The sequence below is a fragment of the Crocodylus porosus genome, unplaced genomic scaffold, assembly GCF_001723895.1.
Source record: "Crocodylus porosus isolate Cpor-Errol unplaced genomic scaffold, CroPor_comp1, whole genome shotgun sequence".
NCBI classification, from domain to species: Eukaryota; Metazoa; Chordata; order Crocodylia; family Crocodylidae; genus Crocodylus; species Crocodylus porosus.
The window spans coordinates 108,354,310-108,367,914 of record NW_017728886.1 but is presented as its reverse complement, the minus strand read 5'-3'; the positions used below and the strand labels follow the sequence as shown (position 1 = coordinate 108,367,914).

Sequence of the window (13,605 nt, the reverse complement as noted above, 5' to 3'; positions counted from 1 at the left end):
CCACACCCTTGTCCAAATCGCTGATGAAGTTATTAAATAACACCGGTCCAAGGACTGAACCCTGCAGGTCCCCACTGCCCACCTCCTTCCTGGCTGAGAATGACCCGTGGGGGGTGAGAGAGGTCCCTGGGTGCGGTCCCTAAGCCAGTTAGCCACCCACCTGACTGTGTAAGCATCTACTCCACAGTCTGCTAGCTTCCCTATGAGAATAGGATGTGAAACTGTGTCGAAGGCTTTCCTAAAATCCAGGTAGATGAGATCAGCCTCAGCTCCTGTGTCAAGGCAGTGTGTGACCTGGTCATAAAATGCTATAAGTTCTGTTAGGCAGGATCCACTTGTGACAAATCCATGCTGGTTTCCTTTCAGCAACATTTCCTCTGCTGGGCCTTCACAAATGCACTCTTTGATGATTTTTTCCAGTATTTTCCCAGGGATAGAAGTAAGACTGACTGGCCTAAAGTTACCTGGCTCATCTGTCTCCCCTTCTTAAAAATGGGCACCACATTGGCCTTTTTCCAGTCCTCAGGGATCTGGCCACAGTACCATGAAAGTTCAAACAGCTGTGCCAGTGGCTCAGCAATGATACTGGCCAATTCCTTCAGCACCCATGGATGGAGGTCATTTGGGCCGGCTGACTTGTACCCATCCAGCCCTTCCAAGTGCTCCTTAACTAAGTCAGCACTAACCTTTGGCGGTCTGGTGCCTTTTGGACATCTGTCTATGCTCAAGGTGGGTGAATTGATTTGGTCAGTACTTAGGAATAATGAAGAAATACTTCAATACTATATGCATTTTTTATATAATAAGCACACCTGCCAATCTGACAGTACAAGACCACCTGAGGTCAGAGGAACAGAGGTCTTACACTAGATGAATCCCAATTTAATTTGTTTTGCATACACAGGGTATTCAAGTGGGGAGGAGGGATTATTAGCAGTTGAAGGTTCTGTGCAATATGAAAGACAAGGAATATAGGCAACTTTCCCCCTTAATTCTTAATGTCCATGTTTTGAGTTTTAGAGCTGATTCATCACTAGTGAAACCTGAACTGTCAAAATATAGAATTAAAAAAAAATACAGCATTGACTTACCTCAGGAGGTATCAACTGAGGATTATGGAAGGGGCGGACTCTAGAAACAGAAAAGGAGTCTCTGGGAGAAGCAAGAGGAAGTAGAGGGGAGTGGAGGACTGGACTAAGAGGCAACTGGGAATGTGGACATGCAATAAAAGGAAGAGGGTAAGATGGATGAGCTAGAGATATACAGGGAATTCCTGCAAAAGAGAGGAAAAGGATTCACACTGTCTGGCACAGGTGGGGATTAGGTCAGAGAAAGTGGCAGGGAGACAGCAGAGAGAAGGAAGAATATTGTGTTATTAGGAAATTACAGGAATAGAAGAGGGATCTCAGTACCCAGTGCAGGGCCTGAAGCCCCAGGATGTTCCATGCAGTTCAGGTTGTTGCAGATTGTGCAAGCCCCAACCTTGTATATCCTGAGAATGAGCTTCATCAGACAAGCATGGATGAGTCTGTTGTGACCAATGCCATTTCAACTGAATGGTATTCCTCTTCATTTACTCTTACTGTATTTCTACTATGACCATTACCAAAATGCTGCTGATGGGATGGTCATATGCCTCTATGGGTTGCCATTTTTATGGTGAATCCTTGTGTCAACCCATCTTGTAAAAGGTCTCAAGCAGACCCCTGCATGGAGCATCAAACTTGCAGCTCACAAGCCCCAATCCTGTGGAACGTAGGGACATGAAAGGTCAAATGATTAATCGTTTGACTGTTAAGTGCAGGGATAACCAGTCAGCTTAGTGGTTCTCCTTTAGCTCCAGGAGGCACAGTCTGGCAGGGAAGTGGGGGAAGGGAGTGTACCAGCAGGAATCAGAAGGCAGCAGAGCAGGCAGGAGAGAGGGAGGAGTGAGGGGGATTAGTACCCATAGCCTAGAAGGAAAACAGGGAGAAGTCTAATGACATATCAACAAGGATCCTGGTTTTCCCTGATAAAAATACCGCAAATTCTCTGATAAAAAAAATTGCAAATTCCATGATTAAAATTAAAGCCCCACCCACAATCACCCTGGCAATGCTGGTACCCCTCACTCTCCCCATAACAGCCCCATCCTCCCTCTACACCAACAGGTAAGTGTGTGTGAGGGGAAGGGAAGGGAAGGAGCTGGGGGGGGCCAGATCAAGAATTGTGGGGGAGGCATTTATGTCTGCTCCCAGGAGCAGGGCCGGGGGACGAGAGCAGCAGTGCCCCACACACAAGCTGCCTGACTGGCTGGAAGAGGCGGCTCACACATGGCAGCCACAACCGACGCTACCCCACCCACCACTGCCGTGTCCCAATTGCCTGCAGAGCCACGCAGCTGCGGAGCTGTGCCTGCGGAGCCATGCAGCTGGCCATGGGGAGGCAGCACTGGGCATGGCAGTGGTGGTGCAGTGGCTCTGCAGGCAAACGGCACAGGGCAGCAGGGCCCCTCTGCGGGCCACACACAAGCCGCCTGGCCGGTTGGGCAGGGCCTCACATAGCGGTCGCCACACTGCCCCACACTGCCTTCCGCATGACTCCACAGGCAAGTGGTGTCACGTGCAAACCCCCACCCCGGCCGGACAGGAGGCTTGCGTGCAGCCTGAAGAGGAGCATCGCTGCTCTGAGCCACTTTCATGAGGAGCCATGCGGCCACAGAGCTTGCCTGCGGAGCCATGTGGCAGGCCGCAGGAAGGCAGCATGGGGTGCGACAGCAGCCACTGCTTGCAAGGCCCCCACCCTGCCCCACCACAAACTGGCTGACTGCTTGGCATGCTGCTACATTAAATCACACCACACAACATCTGTCAGGGCTCCAATATACAGAAAATTTTTATCCAGGGCCATCTACTGATCAAAAGTAGCAGAGAACGTTTCCTAAATAAATAAAAGTGAATTCAAGTATGGAAAACAGTCAGCGTAATTGTCTTAGTTGTCTTTGTTCAAACTTAGAAAGATAAAATGAAAGAAACTTCAATATTTCCATACAGCTAACTTTAATTGATATTGTATGTATTGCTATATTGAAGTGCATTTAAAAACTCATTTCTAAGTTATAAAAATTGTACCTAGCTGTTATGAGTTTACAGATTCTTAAACAACACTATACAACCAGGAAATACAGAGTTAATTCTTAAGTGTATCCTTAAGAAATACACATTTATGGCATTGCAACTGCCTTAGCCCTACTCTGTCAGTACAGCAAAAGTTAATAGCATCTATGGCTATGAAACAAATATATTGCTATAGAAAGAAGAGGAGAGATTGCCAGTTTATGAGCACACCTCAATCATCAAGGTGGAGGCTTTCTTATTTCCAAGGACCCAACTTTGTTTTTAATAGAGGTGCACTAATACACTGGTCCCATATTGGATCGGCAGGGAAATAGGAAAAATTGAGAGCATGAGAAATCATTTTTTTGCCTGATATGGCAGACAATGTGGCTGATAAATGCCCTGTGCATGCGTGCAACTGAAGCACAGCACGCAGGTGGCCAAAAGCACAGCCCAGGAACTTGGAAAGCAGCATCTGGCTAATGAGTCTGTTGTGGGGGAAGGGAAGGGGTGTAGGCTGGGGGGGGGAGCAGATTGAGTCCCATGCAGTGAGGGAGGGAGTGGGGAAGGACAGGCACTGCAGCTCAACCAGGGAGTACAGAGGGGGGGATGGCTGGACAAGCTCCAGATCTGTGCAGGGTGTGGGTGGGCTGTTGCTACGGGCTAGGCTCTTCCCAGTGGGGGATTGGGGCAGGCAGCAGCAGCACTGGGAGGGGAGCTACAGTGAGTTTTGGGGTGGCTACACCCCCTCCCCCCATAGCCCTTTCCCAGCGCCACCACTGCTAGCCCTGAGCACATCCCTGGCTCAGCTTCTCCCCCCCCACACTGGGAAGAGCCTGGTGCAGGCCCAGCCCCAGCGGCAGCCTGCTCTTGTCTGCACAGATCCAGGGAGACACATGCCCCCTCCATACTGCATTCCAGTGCCCTGCCCTGGCTGAGCAGCACCTGCCTCAGCTCCACTCCCTCTCTCAACACAGGGGCCTTGATTTGCCCCTCCCAAAACAGGCTTCTCAGCACGATGCTGGTCTCCAAGCTGCCTGGCTGCATATCGGAATCGGATCAGTAGATATGGCTCCTTAAAAATCAGCCATCAGTATCGGCCCAGAAAATCTCTATTGATGCACCCCTATGTTTTAAGGTAGGTTTTAGGGTGTTATATGTGTGCATAATCATATGTTATTTTACACCAGTGATTCACAACCAGCGATTATGAACCCAAATGTTGTACTTGTTTAAGAAAATGCATTAATGGCTCAGCCTGTGATTCTCAACCAGGGTGCCGCAAGATTCTTCTAAGTGTGCAATTCACAAAATAAATACATAGATTTTAAATAGTAAACCATCGTGTGGTCTCTCTCAGTTCTTCACAACTGAAGAATGACTCTTATTTTTCTGTAGCCAACAAACAAATGAAAACTATGAGCTAGCATTTCCCAGGTGGTGCCTTGAGGCTGAAAAGTTTGAGAACCAGTTTTACATGCTTGATTTTGTTTTGGAAGGAAATTAACACATTTTATTATGAACAGTCTAAGGTCCTCCAGCCCCACAGAATGAGGAATCAATAGGTTTTAAAGTTGAACAGGTGGCACTGCAGAACAGCAAAGGCAAGAATAATAACTATAATTGCTAGCAGTGGGAAAAAGCCGTTTTCTCAAATGAGGGGCAGACTAGGGACCAAGGGAGATGAAAGGACACTGGAACCCAGCCCATCTTTCCTTCCCTCTCCCCCAGGAACCACATGGGACACAAGGCCCTGCCAGCATGGGGGTGATAGACTGCTAGAACAAATGTGGGGGGAGCCCAGTCTGGTCTTCTCCCTGCTCCTCCAGGTCCCTGGCATTCCCAGTAAGCCCATCTTACTGATCATAACTTTGAAGTAGCAGCAGCCCAGCTTTAGAACATCCATTAAGTGATTTGAAGGGGCTTTGTTTTATTGTACGTACTACCACAGGTCTGTTTTGGCAAAAGATAAATGAAGTTTCATAGGACAAAAGAAAGGCATTCCAAGGCCTGCGGGCTAAATATCAAAGGCCTATCACATATGCAAATCAAACACAAGCATCTGTGATAGGTAACATTAACACTACCGGCTCCACCTATGACACATGAATAAGAAATACATTTCATTGGCTTTCTACTGCTGATGAAGAAATAGAGAGAATCTTTTAACCATTACCTGTTCAATGACTATGGCGTTTTCCAGTGAAGTACTCTCTTGCAGACTGGACACAAATGGTCCCATGTATGAAATAAAATCCTTGAAAGTAGCAACCTATGTATCAGAGAAAGATATAAATGGATATTTTCAGTTAATGGCCCAAATTTTGTGCTGAAAAAACAAACACCCAGAACGTTAGTCCAGATATTATCTTCCAGGCATACCTATAAAACAGTGCAGTTCTTTAAAAGTTTTAAGAAGTTTTTTGTTATCACAATCTTACATCTTATCATAACATGAAATAGGCAATAGCAGCTCATTAGGAAAGAGGTTAACACTGATTTTTCTCCTTGCACAGGCACTCCAGGGAAGAGGCCTGATCACAAAACCTTCCATGTATTTTAAGTACCACTTTGCATGTAGTAACAACATAATGGAAAGAGAGACTTGTTATTTAAAAAGGTATAAACCAGTACATTACTAGTGCAGAAGAATGTCAAGATGCAAACAATTAGTCATACATGTCTTCTGTAGTATTTTCTGATTTGTCCATTTGTACACATTTTAATCACTGCATAGCGTCGTATGCAATAGGTTGTTCTCTCCTCAGGATTTAGGATCTGTAAGATCACTTCCACCAGTTTATCATGAGGAATGGTATCATAAGCCCCAGAGACATCAGCCTGAAATGAAAGGAAAAAAATGTTATTCACTCCCTTGTTATGCTACTTCTCAACAATGCCATTTTGTAGAGGAGAAAAAGTAAAAGGATAAACTGCACAGAACTTATAGGTGTGAAGACGTTAATTGACCCATCTAGCCTGATTCAGTGAGAAAGAGAGGAAAAATGACCTGATGTTGTTTATATGGAATAATCTACTCTGTTACTCTTCAGAAAGGAGTAACTTCCCCTGACAAAAAAAGAGACGCTCAAACCATCATTTAAGCTTTTGTTAATATGAGATAGCAATGATACTTAGATTTAAGTTGCATAACAACCTGCATTGTTAAAAAAATATGATAATGAATATAGAAATATCTCATGTAAAGCAAGATTAAAACTCAAGATTTAGCTTTAGAATGTCTGACTCAGCAACCTAAATACATTATAACAGTTTTGTATCTATTTTTAGAATAATTTCTAGACTTTATGGCTATAAAAGCAATATGTACAATGTCCCCTGAAGCCTACAGATAGCTAGTTGCTGCGACTCCAACTAGCTCTATTCAAGGAACAATCTTTACTTCGCCTTTATTTGACAGGCTGGTATCACTGCTGCTTGTGGCCTGCGGGGCAAGTGGCAGGAACTAAATCTGTTTCACTGTAGTTGCTCGCAAAAGCAATGAGATGCACAAAAAGCAAGAAGAGCAGCTATTCTCAGGAAACAGTCAAAAGATAAGACAAGATAGTTCCCTCTGAAACACTGTGCAGCTACTACCACCATCAGGTTGAGTGGAGTTCGGGCATACTACACTGCAAGCTTCCACACTAAGAACTTGAGTCTCTGCTGCTTCAGCTAAAGTATAAACTATCTTATCTGTAAGTTGTCACAGGTGTATAACATCTTAAGTAGAGAAGTCTTGAAAGGATGGGAGAGAAAGATGCATGGGGTTATACTTGCAATTGCCAGCAGGCACCAGAAGGAAGTTGGGGTGCCCTAGCTCTAAAAGCAGTAGGACAGCCAGGTAAGAAACTTCAACTCCACCCAAGAAACATATTAGCTGGAGGCAGAGAAGAAAAATGAAGCCTCTGAATAAGAAGGGGGGGAGGCAGTAGCAAAAGTTGTGGGGTACAGAACACTACCCCTGAATGTCATCATCTTTGTCATCTTTCAAACAGGCATATTGTCAACAGAGCTTTCCAACTAAAATGTGTCTGGCAAGTTTCTCAAGTCCCAGATTTACATTAAAAAAAAATCTCAAATGTAGGCAGTTCACATAATCTGATTTTCCCTTACACTCAAGATGCCAGAAGCTAATAAAAGCACATCTACAATTCAAAATAGTTGGGTTATTTCCTGAGCTAAGAATTGCATGTACTGCCAAAATAATTTTATTTTAGCAAAAGCTGAATGGAGGATTGAAATAAAGAACACCAGATAAAAAGAGAAAGGCAGCACTATGGAGACAGAGGAATGTAATAAAAACAGTTCTCTGTACTATATTCAGAATTAGTAGCAAAATTAGCTTTCACTGAAAGAATCGTGGTCTCAACTTATGGCTAATAAAAAAGTTTTAATAGCTCACTGTTGAAGAGACAAATCCAATGTAATTAAAATCTTCATTCTTGTTCAAATGAAGATCAGTTTGAACAGAGGAAAGACAATATACTTGAAAACATACTTACCTTTACAAAATAAAAGTGAGGTATTCTGTCATTCGAGTCAAGAACTTTGGAAACAAAATTCTTCCACACCTTATATATATCATCTTTCCCAAACACTGAGGAGCCCAGGAAACTAGAGTTTACAGTACTTTCATAATTCAGAACACTAAACAGGTTTTTAAGTCGAGTGTTGAAATAATGAGCCTAAGGGAAATAAAAAACAGACTCAAAATGTTACCTTTCACACGATATTTACATTTTACTTACAGACATAAAAGATGTGTACTTGGGTCTCTAACCATCTCTAACACCCACAATGCACTGGGAGGAGAAGGGATTTGTATTTGTGATTTTTTTTGTCAGCTGTGCTACACAACAAGCCTCAGTACTTCACTCATCACAAACATCACAAAAATAACCTCAAGGTTATTACTTCTGTACTTTATCGCAAACATTTTCCTGCAGAGTTGTACACTTCTTCCAGTGAAACCAGCAAACAACATCTAAGATGTGCCAGATGTGGCTGTTCAATAATGATGAAATTATGAGCTTTCCTTACCCCACAAGGAACACAAATTGCCTCCCTTTATTTTCCCTTCTCTTGCCAGCCTTAGATCTTGGGGAGTTTGTACCCTCCAACATTTATATGTAGAAAAGGAGATCTTACCCATTCCCTAAGTCAGTGGCATAATGGTCATGCTCACTAAAGTAGACAGAAAATGGCTATTTTGGTTCAGAGCAATTAAACGAAAAATCAGTTACAGGTTTAAATAAAAAGCTTTGAAATCTAAACCAGCTTAGACTGCAAAACAAAGCTATTTTAATTTTGGTGTTTTATACAACATTAGTACATTAAAACAAAATACATTTTAAAAACATGTACAGTTGTAGACTGAAATACTGGAGTCATAACAAACCAGAAATCAGATGCCCCATGCAACCTTAATTTGACATCAAATTAGTAATTAGATATAATAAGTAATGTTGTGTTTAGGTTTGTAGATACACCCTCCTTTGGCATTAGCTACATATGGCAAAAATAAAAAAAAGTGAGCCAATATAGAATATAGTGACCTTCCTGTCTCTCCTTCCCTTGCTAAACTTTTTTGAGCCAACAAAACTGTCCATTTTTACTATAGGTCGTAATCCATTTCTTTTGGGGATGAACCGGAGTTTTGATGCTGCAGGAATATATTTCTTTTGCTGTATAGCTTCAGTCTCCTCTGCAGATAAGGCACGCAAATGCACTTTGGCAAAATGGTTTCTAAAATATAAATGGACATTAAGGTTTAAATAAACCAAAATGCAGTAAATTACAAATGTTTTATTTTTTGTATATGTACTGAACCTTAATATTTTTCTCAGAAGATAGCCACAGATATTCAATTACCTGTGTGAAAGATATGCCAATGGATAATCGAAGATAACAATGATGTATTTTTAACTTCATACCATCATATGTTTCTAAATAATGTAAAAACAATATTATTTGTATTTCTGACTTACTACAGACTGGAAAGCTATGCTAAATGCAGCTGCTAGCCTCTTCCTGGGGGGTGGGGAGGGGCCAAGGTGGGCTGGAAAGAAAATTAGGGGTCTGGCCAAACATATTCATTTTTATTTTTTTAACAATACCCACTTAAACATGTTTTATCTATGTTATCTGCAAAAGGAAAATAAAAATATATACGGCATGCAAACAGATTGGTTTTTAACTTAATCTCTATGGCAGCTCTCTAGTGCAACATTTATTCACAGAAAATCAATAGGAAAAAATAAGGCAATGAATATTGACAATAACAATAAACAAATGCAAACTTCTGGGGAAAAAACCGTAGATAACTCAACTTTGCTGCTTCACCCTATCACATCGTTGACCTCCAACCTATTATCATGTGACATACTATGAGATTATGCTAATATTTATTATTTATCACAAGATACTCAGTTTCACAGTAACATACTGTATAAAGGACTCCCTGTAAAAACGCTGCAGCTGACAGTGAGAGCCGTTGACTTGTTGTTGCAATTAGAATTTACTTTTCACCTCTGCGCTGGGGGCGTGGCGCTAAGGCAAATTTTGGTATGGCTATAGCCACCCTCAAGCCTCCCCTAGCAATGCCTCTAGCTAAATGTAAGACTCTGTTGTTATTAAATATATTTATAGTGCAGTAATTCCCTCCATGAAAAGAAGCCCACTGGGTTGGATGCTGTACCAGCACTTATGCAAAGTCGCTGCCCCAAAGAACTAATCTATTAACTTCAGCATATATTAACTGAAATTATATGTGCACAATGTAGTTATATTAACTTTGACATTAGACTTTTCAGTTCCTGATTTTAATGCTGAAAATTACCTATTTAAATATTGCATTAACAAGGGATGTAAAGCAAACACTTCATTTGTTTAAATCAGTGATGCTTAAACTTTTCATCCAATAGGCCAGAGAATGGGACTGGTCTGCAGACCAGATTAGGCCCCATGTGCTGGAACTGGGCTCTGATGCCCCATGCCACACCCTGCACACCAGTAACACACCTGATCAAGCACCAAGCTACCCTGTGGGCCTGATCTAGCATGTATGACCATGCTATCTGGCCTGTGGGGCTCTCCATGGATTTGTAAATCTGTCATTAGGGGGGCAGCCACCATTCCCTCACCACCAAATATTAGGACTTGTGGGAAGCCCTCTGGACCAGATGTCAAAGCACCAGGGGTTGGATCTGACGCATACACTAGAGATTGAGCATCCCTCGTTTAAAAACATAAAAAAAGCCCCAATATTGAGTTTTGGAAACACACTGTGGGAAACACTACAACTTTCAAACTTGATGACTTCATAAAAATGCAAAAGCTGAGTTGTTATACTCTGAACTCCCACAGTGCAATACCATATTATTATATAGTTTCACGTGCAGTTTTAGTTAAAACTGAACCTTTCCTGAAGTGTTTTTGTTTTCCAACTTCCTCCCTACAAGCTTATTCTATGAGACTTGGCTGCATTTTTTTTTGTTCAAAATAAATAAAAGTACATAGGTTTGACTTATCTAGCAGCAAGATATTTTTGTTTTCCTATGAACATCTGAAATATCTCTCTCCTAGCCCGAACCCCTCTCGGAGAGATCAAAAATGGGTAGAAAACCATCAGCTTCCTCATATAAGTCACTTTTGACATGACAAAGCATTCAAAAATGATTTTTCCCCAAAAAACTAAGTGAACAAAAGAAAGGGACAAAAGTGCAATAATAAAGATAGAAATGTATCCTTACTTTGTAAAATATAATATACCCAGATTTTACATAATATAAGAACTGCCATTTACTGGGTCAGACCATAGGTCCATCTTGCACAGTATCCTATATCACACAACGGCAGAGAATGGATGTTGAAAGGGAGAGTGAACAAAGCACGACCAGGGATTTTCCTCTCTCTCTTACAGCCTCTGAAATTTAAGGTCAAGGAAGTGCTAATTCACAGGCTGCACCCTTCACTCCTATCCCATGCTCAATAGCTACTGTTGCACTTTTCCTCCAAGAATTTGTCCAATCCCTTTTGTTGCATCTGGCTGAACTGTCAGCTTCCACAACATCTCGTGGCAATGAGTTCCACCCTTTGTTTATACTCCATGTGAAAAAAACTTCATTTTTTAAAAAATTTTTAAGCCTACTCATGTAATTTTGTGACCCTTGGTTCTTATATTGTGAGAGACAGTAACGTATTAATACTAGACTTAACTTTACAATACATACCTAATTCCAATGTTCTCTAACCTGCTCCAAATAACCTTCCGGTAGAAGAAAAGCATGTTCTTTTGAAACATGGTTTCAGTAATATAGAAAAATGATCTGAACAGCCCTATGACATAGGCATTCATCAGCCAGTACAGGAATTTTGCCAAAAGTTCTTCCCGGAAATGGTGTTCGCAGACAGGAACGCGACCACCTTCAAGAAGCAGAAATCAAATTCAGTTATACTTGGTAACAGTCGATTATACTTGGTAAATTGCTTAAGAGAAATAGGAAAAATTAGCACATATACACATAACCTTTTTTCACGCTTCAGGACATAAGAGGGTGGAGGAAAGTAGAGGAGAAAAACAGCAAAACAATTATACAGCAACTGATCCTCCAATTAGCCTAAACCCCACTTAGGCAGACTTTAAGCTTGGGTCACACTGCATACAGTAGAACCTGGATATTTTGTAGGGTTCAGTTTTAAACTCTTCTGCAAAGATGAAGATTTACAAAATATGCAAGGCTATACAGGGTACAACAGCTGCATAGGACCACTGAAGGGCTTCAGCTATCTGCTTTGGCTTTTATTGAATGGAAAAATGATGCAATTTGAAGACAAAGCCGGAGCCAACAGTCTTGGCAAATTAAGTGCATAGCAAGCCAACTGAATATGAATGATTTAGGTTCTATTGTACAAAGACAGAGAACTGTTTGTGGTCACTCTGTCTAACTGCATGCCAATAAAAATGTTTTAAGTGAGCCTTAAGGCAGTGTAGCATTTTAATGCCCAGAGCAAATTATCTCTCACTTATTTTCCACACCATATCTTATCTGACCACCATCAAAGTCATACCTGGAGGGACATTATTGGCAGTGACAGAACGAAGGCAACTAAAAATGCTGCTCTGCAATGCTGGATTCACAGTGTCCACCAGAAATATCTTCAAATTAATTCAAAATCAATTTTTAATACAATATGGTAGATCCATTAAAATAAGGTAAGATTCCTACAGAAACATGAACTCAGCCATAGGACACCTGTTTTTCGTTCCTGTTAAACTTATAATTCAATTTCTGTAGCATGCTTTAAAATCTAGGGTGAAATTCAGTCTCCCCAACTGTAAAAGAGGGTATAGTCTTTTCTTCTCAGCTACTATTTATCTATATAGGTTTTAAGCTTTTCAGGGCAGGGACATATATGCTTATATGCATGTACTGCACCTTACACCAGAGGGCTTTGAGCTTGGTAGGAAACTATCATAAAGGAAAAAAAATAAAGCAAGTTTCAGCAGAGTTCAGGTAACATGCAGGAGGCAAAAAAACAAACAAAACAAAAAACTTTAGAAAAGTCTTAAAATGAACAACAGCTATAATATGCAACCAATAAAATATACATACGAAAATAAGAAGTTATATACTTGACAACAGATGTATACATCAGTATTACGAAACAGAAAAGGGACAGGAGATGGGCAAGAAGCAGCTACTCAAGGAGACAAGAGGTCCTAATTTAGCAAAGAACTTATGTGTTTAAAACTCTAAGCCTGAACGTGACTTCATTAGGAGTCAAGCACATGTTTTAGGGCTGACCAGAGAGGGACCAAAGAATAAGATGCTATCAGAGGTTCTGTGGAGGAGATTCAGAAATACTGTAAGGAAGAAAGATTTTAGTAGAACTTTCAACCACTCAAAATGTTTGCCTCCATTTCTAGAAATGTATTTTCCAATCTAACCAAAGCAGGGTGGATAAAAATTGATAAAAAAAAAAAATAAAAAGATGGGTTTTTCAAATTTTAAATTGGTTTTTAGTTTTTTTAAATTAAATTATAATTACGTTTTCCTTTTTAAAAACAAACCTGCTTCAAATGAACTTTGAATTTAATACACCATAGGCTACAATATACATTTAGTAGGCTTGTGCGAGTAGGCAGCTGTTCAATCCAGCCACTTCAGATGGCAGTGATCCCATCCAGAGCTCTGGACTGGGTTCCCGCTTTGATCCGGCCAAAGCGGCTCCGACACTTTGGAGCCACCTCAGAGATCCGGCCATAGGGTATAATGGGGAATCAATGAAATTTCTCATATGGCCTCAGCAGGAGCTACCATCCCTGCAGCTTTCACCCTGCTGCGCATTAACACACACAGTGTCACCTATGTCATGAGTTTTGCTTGTCCGCAGCTTGAGGTGCAGTTTCCCTCAAACCCCTGCACTTATGTCCTTGAAACTTGGCAGGCTTTGTGGCCTCAGCAGGGGCCACCATCCCTGTAGTTTTCAGCCCACTGCACCTTTA

The 13,605-nt window shown here is 41.5% G+C and overlaps 1 protein-coding gene across 3 annotated transcripts in view; it reads right to left on the bottom strand.

Moving 5' to 3' along the window:
- TERT (telomerase reverse transcriptase) overlaps nucleotides 1-13,605 on the bottom strand; it is a 53,401-nt gene that overhangs the window by 34,377 nt on the left and 5,419 nt on the right. For all 3 annotated transcript variants that reach the window (XR_002102119.1, XM_019540348.1, XM_019540342.1), the window contains exons 2-6: nucleotides 11,330-11,522; nucleotides 8,654-8,843; nucleotides 7,601-7,783; nucleotides 5,775-5,936; nucleotides 5,272-5,367 (exon numbers count right to left, since the gene is read on the bottom strand). Coding sequence is in view for 2 of the 3 variants with exons in the window: in XM_019540348.1 (XP_019395893.1) it covers nucleotides 5,272-5,367; nucleotides 5,775-5,936; nucleotides 7,601-7,783; nucleotides 8,654-8,843; nucleotides 11,330-11,522 (824 nt within the window). In the remaining variant the exon portion in view is untranslated. The remainder of the gene's footprint in view (nucleotides 1-5,271; nucleotides 5,368-5,774; nucleotides 5,937-7,600; nucleotides 7,784-8,653; nucleotides 8,844-11,329; nucleotides 11,523-13,605) is intronic.